The 7,548-nt window shown below is 53.1% G+C and overlaps 1 protein-coding gene across 1 annotated transcript; it reads right to left on the bottom strand.

Annotated features, from left to right (window-relative positions):
- Nucleotides 1-948: 948 nt before the first annotated feature.
- Nucleotides 949-5,984, bottom strand: LOC119306289 (MLO-like protein 9). The gene is made up of 13 exons (XM_037582552.1): nucleotides 5,838-5,984; nucleotides 5,697-5,754; nucleotides 5,267-5,610; nucleotides 5,026-5,142; nucleotides 4,875-4,935; nucleotides 4,640-4,728; nucleotides 4,474-4,548; nucleotides 4,306-4,394; nucleotides 2,411-2,460; nucleotides 2,293-2,333; nucleotides 1,824-2,033; nucleotides 1,660-1,727; nucleotides 949-1,560 (listed from the first exon to the last, which is right to left on the bottom strand). Exons 1-13 carry the CDS (start codon nucleotides 5,967-5,969, stop codon nucleotides 1,281-1,283), a joined length of 1,614 nt encoding a protein of 537 aa, XP_037438449.1. The 5' UTR covers nucleotides 5,970-5,984; the 3' UTR covers nucleotides 949-1,280.
- Between the last annotated feature and the right edge of the window lie 1,564 nt (nucleotides 5,985-7,548).

The following is a 7,548-nucleotide window of genomic DNA, read 5'->3' as shown; positions in this document are numbered from 1 at the left end:
GCCCGAGGCCCGACGGGCTTTTTCACTGATGGGGGGCTTGGGCATGAGATCTAGGCCCGACGGTCGGGCTGGCCCCGGGCCTAGGTTTTCTGCTACGGCCTTTGTTAGGCCCGACACGACATATGGCCAGGTATACTGCCAGAAGGCCTCGGATCTGCTCCTACATACGAAATCCACGGATACGCCTACCACGCATCACATAACAACTCATTCTCCATGGTCGAGTAGGTCACCATTCTCCGTACTCTAAAAAACGACACACTTTTCGAAAATAAGCTCGACGACATATGCCCGAACACCTGCGGAGTGTGGTGTCATCCATGGAGGACGTCGACAGGGGACAGAGTGTACCTGGGTACAAATGGCTACAGGGTGGGCAATGCCGTCGTAGAGGTGAGCGAGCGCGTCGGTGCTGGTTGTGGGCAGTGACGATAGAGGTGGATGGTGCAGATGCAAAGCAAGAGGAAGAAGGGGCGGAGCGGAAGAAAATGAGACCGGGAGGGGGGGTGGACTGGGGGTGTCGGGGTCCTACGTGTTTGTTGTCCGGACTCCCGCAAAGCTCCGCACACTTTGTCTCCAATTTGTGGGAGAAAACGCGTCCGGACTGCGCCGCGGATCGATGCAGGCCCGCGTTGGATGACTTCAGCCATCCGGACGTATGCGGGCGGTTTGCGGGTCCGCCTTGGAGATGACTTAATATACACAGTGGAAACCGGTGAAAAACAAGTGAAAATATCTTTCAAAGGTTTCAAATAATTTCAAATAATATATTCTTAAAAAACACAGTATCCTGGAGAAGTGACGTTCTACAGACACGTCAATTAAATTTCAGTTGGGAGCTAAAAAAACCAAATCCGACAATGTATTTGAAATTGTGAACGCATGCATTTGAGCTCGAGTGGAAATGAAAATGAAAACATAAGCAAACCAAAGGAGCACAATAACCCAAGTCCGGACACAACGTCATTCATATCTGTTTGAACTGCAATTACACCTTTCAAGTTAGCAAATGATTAGTTGACATGAATACAACAACACCGGCCCTAGTTAAATTAAATTGTCCAAGAATAATAACAAGAAAAAAGATGCAACTCCTCCCTTCCTGCATGTCCTCCTACGTAAGCTATGCACAGATGCATATACATATACACTGACACACATGTATAGACGTGTTTGCTTGCTTGCTGCTACTACGTGTATACTGGTACAAAGAATCAAACAGCGTACTCGAATGGACCATGCATGCATGCATGCATGCATGGGCCCCACAGTCCGCTGGATCATGGCGCGCCGTCGTCGCCCTGGCCTTGCTTCTGCGTGAGCGCGACGCCGGTGCTGCCTTCGTCGGTGGCCTTGGGGCTGCCGGCGTGCGGGCTCCCCGAGGGCGACCCGCCGTGCTTGGAATGGGCCGCCGGCTTCTTCTTGACGCCGGCGCGCCAGCTCTTGAGCGCCTTGGAGGTCTGGTCGTCGAAGATGGACTGCTTCATGGTGGACCCCATCTGCGACACCAGCGCGTAGAGCGGCAGCGTCACGTAGCTGCACAGCACCTGCACCACCGCCCTGCATGCACGCATACACCGCCGGACAAGATCGCGTCAGTCCCATGGATATATCGATCCATCGATGGATGCGGGTCAGAGATCTGGCTGGTCGGCTTACCCGAGGCAGAGCCGCGCGACGACGAGCTTCGTGGAGTCGTTGAAGCACGAGTCCATCCCGTACTCGTACTGCACGCATCAAATCAAATCGAGCTAATAAATTCATCGTCATCGAGAATTCGAGATGGATGGTACGAGTCGACGGAGGAGGGAGGTGGAATTTACGAGGATCCAGAGGAAGTAGATGATCTGGAAGCCGTTCTGGAAGAGCGTGAAGTGGATGAGGAAGAGGACGAAGGTGGGGCGGCTGAACCAGAAGTAGCTGTCGCTGACCTGCACCAGCGGGATCCCCTGGATCACCGCGTGCCGCTCCGTGATGTCGATCGCCATCCGGCAGATGATCCCCTGCAGCTTCGTGCCCACCGACAGGATGATCTGTGCGCGCGCCACCACCATCCACATTCCGTACGTCAAACCATCGACGAGTCCAGATTAAGATTGAGTATCTACTCGTATCAATCAATCAATCAATCATGGATGGATGGATGCATGCATGCATGGTACTCCATCCGTTCCTAAATACAACTCTAAAATGCATCTACATACATCGGTATGTGGTTCATAGCGAAATCTCTTCAAAGATTTATATTTAATAACGGGGAAAGTAGATTCAGGTTGGGAGAGATCGACTTACCACCAGCGGCATGATGGATATCCAGAGCATGGTGTGCATCCCTGAAAACATTCCTCGTCAGGTGGGAATTATGGAGTGGTTTGTTTAGTGGATCTAGTTAATTAGCTGAGTCACTCACCGTTGATGTTGACGAGCAGGAAGATGAGTGCAGACGCCCACAGAATAGGGCTGCCAAAAAAACCACAACGGTCAGAGAAACAGTTTTTACTACGAAGTAGTAGTAGTCATGTACAGTACTACAATGCACGCACCGTTAGGCAAGGTATTAATTGCATTGCACGATTATATTACTCCTAGGCAAAGACACTGGTTTTAAACATGTTTAGCGCTAACCGTTGGCTAGACACGATTGATTGAACGGGTGAGATGCGTTGGATCTCCGCAACTTGCTCTTTTTATATTAAGTATGCAGTTATACAAGTATAGATTTGCCAGGAAGAGATTCAGTTAGCAACATGGCAGTATGAAAATCACTAGAGAGGAGAATGAAATCGCGTCGCTCTCCGGGGCGACACGGGCGGCGCCCCCTTCTTCGAGATCGTCCCTCCCCGTCCCTCTGCTTCGCACCGTAGGTCGAGGATGCCGGGCAAAGCATCGTGCGTCTCAGTGGGGACGGGCCCATCTTCTCCTATCCTGGATCTCCTCGCTCTGCTCTGGAGCGAGGACCGCAACCTAACCCTAGCCCGATGCGTCGCCGTCAGTTGCTTTCCTCCGTCGTCATTGGTTAGTTGCCGGCGAGGGGCTGGGTGGTCAAGGCTAGAGGGGCATGTGGCCATCTTGTCCACTGCATGGTCGGGGAGGGCAGCTCTGATCCAGTTCCTGCATATACCCAGATCCAGTCATTGACCTAGGTTGGCTTGGTCGTGACAGACGGGTTGTGGCGCCTCTAGCCTGCTTGTGGGTTGGGTTCCTCAGCTGTAGGGTCATTCCCACCCAGATTGAGGTGTGAATGGGTGCGGGTCGCCGACAAGCTTGGCCCAGGCTAGATCGGCGATGCCGCAAGCTAGGGTCATTCTGGGGCTTCAGAAGTGTCCTGGTGGCTTCCTCCGGCGGACATGGATAAGGAAGAATGCAGGTGGTGCGTGAGGTTGTGATATCGGAGCTGGGTGACAACGCTGGATGGCGGGCTGCACAGTTATCTCTTAGCTCTCTAGTGAGCAGCACAATGGTGGTGTTGGTTTCTTCCTTTGACAGTGTGGATATCGGTAGGGGTCTTGCCCAGATCTTGATATGTAGGCCTAGATCCGATCGTGGTGGCTTTCACTCGCGGGGGACTTGGTGACCTAGCTACCTTGGCGTGACGCGGGGAACATACCGATCGAAAGGTCTACACTTCGGCACCAGCGACGACATTGTCTTTGGGTGTTGTCTTCCTTCTGGTGGGCATCTTCGTGGTCCTCTTTGAGTGGAAGGGTTCTTGGTGGAAAGTCATGTTTGCTCATCCGGACTCTACAACGGCGGCGCGATGCCATGACCCCCTTGGGCGTGTCATCCAGGAGCCCAAGTACCATCCGGTTGCAATGAGGTTGTGTCTTCGTGTGGGCTTGGATCGTAGCTTGACACATCGTTGGCTATGATGTGTGGCGGTCCTGTTTGCCTCATATCTTTTGCATGCGACCTCATAGCCATCGTTCTTGATCTCCACTGCCCTCAGCGCGATCGGCGCTCCGAGGATCAGAGCGAGAATGCAGATCGCCCGCTGCGATGAGAGTTCGCGAGGGTGTCGCACCGAAGTTCGGTGATCCTTCCAAGAGTCACAGGTTCGTTCTTCGTCGATCCCATGGTTAGCTTTGTGTTATGGTTACCTGACAGCAAGGTGGCGACGTCCAGTAGTGCATATGTGTGCATTATTCCTCTGTGTTGCTTTTTTGTTTGTTTGTCTTTTCTCCGATCTGCTCTGTAAAGGGTTTCCTCGACATTTTGTATCATTCGACCGTGTGACTTTATTTGTAAAGTAGGATGAAATCATATTTTTTTTTCATAAAATTGGTGAAGTGAGTTGTTTTTGTTCACCTGATCCCGACGATGACCTTGAAATCGTCCTCGAGGGACCGCTTGATGTACTTCTGGAAATCAAACTTGCTGCCAGGAGCCAAATGAACCTGCAACAGCAAGATCACAATTAAGGATTTCTGGCCGACATGCAGATTACTAAGTGATTAGTGCCTTCGTAGTACTTACGTTGACGAAGCTGTGGCGCAACGCGCAGTAGTCGGCCCTCCGGACCGACCTGAAGAACTGCCTGAAGAAGTTGCTCTGCGCTCAGAGTTGCATCCATGGGTCAGTAAAACGATGCAAGCATTTTGCTCTACCTGAAGGAAACATTTCGCTGACCAATCTAGCTTACGATGTAAAACGAGGCCGGGGTCTTGTTGAGGACGTTCATGTGCTGCCTGACGAACGATGTCTCGTGCGTAAACCTGAACTGCGACGGATCTGCGGCAGCAATCGTGCCGCCGTTAGCTCAGAGGAAATTAAAAGATCGACGTGTGTGCTTGTGTTCTAGTAGCTCTGAAGAGAGAGTGAGAGAGAAAAATTTCGCAAAAAAACCGAAGAGTGAGAGAGAACAATGATAGATGTACCGTTGGTGACTTCTTCATCTTGGCCCGCTGCTTCTTTTTCCCACTCTTTCCATCCTCGTATCTGCAACCAATTAATGGCGAGACCATCACGAGGCAATCAACAGATGGTTAAGAAGAGAAGGGTGCTTAATTATGAGATTCCTAGAGAGACCTTGGCCCTGCCGAGTGCCATGGTGGTGGCACTGTAGCAGACATGGAACACGGCCAGGAAGAAGATGAAGATGTGCAGCTGGTGCAGAGCGTTTATCGATATGAGGGACACCTTCCCCTGCAATTGACGGAACGATTTCAGGAATGGAATTCGTCTTACTGCCGGATGCAAAGATTTTTTTCCCCTCTCTTCATCAGCAAATTAATTGATTAGATGAGAATGAGATTGGTGCACTGCTGACCGGGGGGCATTTGGTGTTCATGTTGGCCTCACTGAGCATTCTGTGGGGGACGCCGAAGGAGGTGGCCTCGCTGAGCATCCTGTTGGGGACGCTGAAGGAGGTAGCGGTGAAGGGATGGGTGCCGAGGCTGAAATGCTCCTCCGGCTGCTTAGCGCCGTGGTCCTCCTTGGCGCCGCCCGCGGGGGCGCCGTGGCCGCCGTCCTTGGCGATCTCGACCTCGACGGTGGCCTTCTTGAGGCGGCATGGGAGCATGGTGTCGGCGGCAGCCTCGGAGATGCAAATCTTTATGATGTAGCTTTGCCCGAACACCAGCAGCAGCGATATGAACCCCAGCACCATCAGTTCTGCACCACATCATCAGCATCCATGTCGTTACGTGTCAATAAATTCATAGACCATCCATGGCAACCCTTGGTGCCTTCTTCCTCACCTGCCTTGACCTTCTCAAGGGCTTCCACCATGGCCTTCTTCTTCCTGTGCGCGAACCACTGAAACGAGGAACCAAACACCATGAATTGCATACATGTGAGCAGAGCAAACAAAAGAGACATGGATGGTCTGACGGACGGACCTCTCCGACTTTGTGGAGGCCCATCTCGAGGAGGATGGAGATGAGGACGATGACGCCGCAGACGGAGGCGACGGCCCATGTCGGCGTCTGGTCGAGCTCCCTCGAGTTGCCGCCCGCTCCTCCCCCGCTCATGTTTGCTCTGCTGCCGACCCGCCCTAGCTAGCGAGCCTTGTCGTTGGCCGCCGGCCGTTGCGTTCCGGCTTGAGGCAGCCGGCCGTTGCGTTGTGGCTTGAGACGGCCGGGATGAGAGGCGGGCAAAGGAGGGAGACGGGCGAGAGGGTGGCGCAGATAAACTGGAGACGGGGTCAAGGAGGAGGAAGAGGGCGTCAATGGCCGATCGAGTCGGAGATTCGCCGTTTTTCTTGCTCCGCGTGCGTGCATGCGCGGTGAGCGGAGGAGAAAGCGCTAGCTGCTCATTTGCAGACAGAGGCTGCGCGCGAACCACGCACGCTCCGTCAATAATTCTCTTCTCTTTATTTTCTGCTATATATATCCAGCCCGCGACACGTGGACACTAATGGCAACCATCCGGCTCCAGCCGCATCGAGTAACACAGGCTCACATGGGAAATTAAGGGCATCTCCAACTCCGACCCGGCCCGCGTACGTTTGCTTCGGTGCGTGAAGGCACCTACCTTTATGTCATAGACATGTGGACCTAACAGGTGACTGGTCCACATGTCAATGACCCAAAGGCAGATTCTTTAAGGCACTGAAGCTGTGTCCCTAACGCGGACGTCTATTAGTCCGTGTAGGCACATTTTTTCCCGTAAATCCGAAACAAACGTGAAGACATTGTGGGCGTCCGGATAGCTGCCACGTTCGTGTTTGATCGCTCTGGCTCATAAAAAAAATCCACCCCTCTCCCGCCTTTTCTATCAAACGCTCGCGCCGCTTGTCGCGTCGTATTCATGCCGGTCCAGAGCACGCAACAGTCGACATTGATGTCGCGATTTGATCAGATGGTAGCGTAGACAGACGCGACCTCTCATTGCCGACATTGAAGCGGCGCGCCGGTCGAGAGAGCGCCGCCCGGCTGAACACACCTCATCGCCGCATTCAAACGGCCACAGACTACTTGTCTTCCTTCATTAAACATGTGCGTGTGCCGAGAAACCTACTCCACACGTCCATTCGCGAGCCGCCCGTCATTAAACACAACGCCGATTGGCTCCGGCCGTCCGTCTGCTATTTAAACGGTGCCAGACGCCGAGCAAAAATTGCACCACACTCCGCTCCCATCTCGTCCTTCCACCATTTTCTCCATAATCTCCATGGCATCCAGCGAGCAGGAAGAGGAGTTCTCTGGCATAAAAGCCGGCTGGATGGCCCGTCCAGACCACAGGGTACGAGCAAGGCAAACATGGGGAAGCGCGCCACCCGTCCTTTCCCCTCGAAGCACATTGCGGGGGTTCCACTCGGATGAGCGGCACTGCCAACATGGGGAAGAGCGCCACCTGTTGCGCTGAAGCATATACTCCATGGCTCACGGCAGTCCGGCAGCGGGCTGCCGGAAATGGGGAAGACAATAGAGATCCGTCGGCGACAGCCGTAGACTAGTCAAGGGTATCTGTGTCGTGCGCATGGATATCCGCTGGTGCCGGCTGTAGACTAGTTTTACCTTACTCCGGTAAAGTTTTAGTTAAAAATGTCCAAAATGTAATGAATGTCGTTCGGTTTATATGAAATCCATCGTGTTTACATGAATTTTG

This window comes from Triticum dicoccoides, chromosome 5B, assembly GCF_002162155.2.
Source record: "Triticum dicoccoides isolate Atlit2015 ecotype Zavitan chromosome 5B, WEW_v2.0, whole genome shotgun sequence".
Taxonomy (NCBI): domain Eukaryota; kingdom Viridiplantae; phylum Streptophyta; class Magnoliopsida; order Poales; family Poaceae; genus Triticum; species Triticum dicoccoides.
The sequence above is the reverse complement of the archived record's forward strand: the minus strand, read 5'-3'. Positions and strand labels throughout refer to the sequence as shown.

What these genes read in the sequence shown, in the direction of transcription:
- LOC119306289 (XM_037582552.1), bottom strand. Translation starts at nt 5,969, where the DNA reads ATGAGCGGGGGAGGAGCGGGCGGCAACTCGAGGGAGCTCGACCAGACG. An exon ending in TGAACACCAAATGCCCCCCG is followed by an intron (nt 5,143 to 5,266) that starts GTCAGCAGTGCA and finishes CGTCAATTGCAG; the next exon opens with GGGAAGGTGTCCCTCATATC. An exon ending in TATCCATCATGCCGCTGGTG is followed by an intron (nt 2,034 to 2,292) that starts GTAAGTCGATCT and finishes GCGCGCGCACAG; the next exon opens with ATCATCCTGTCGGTGGGCAC.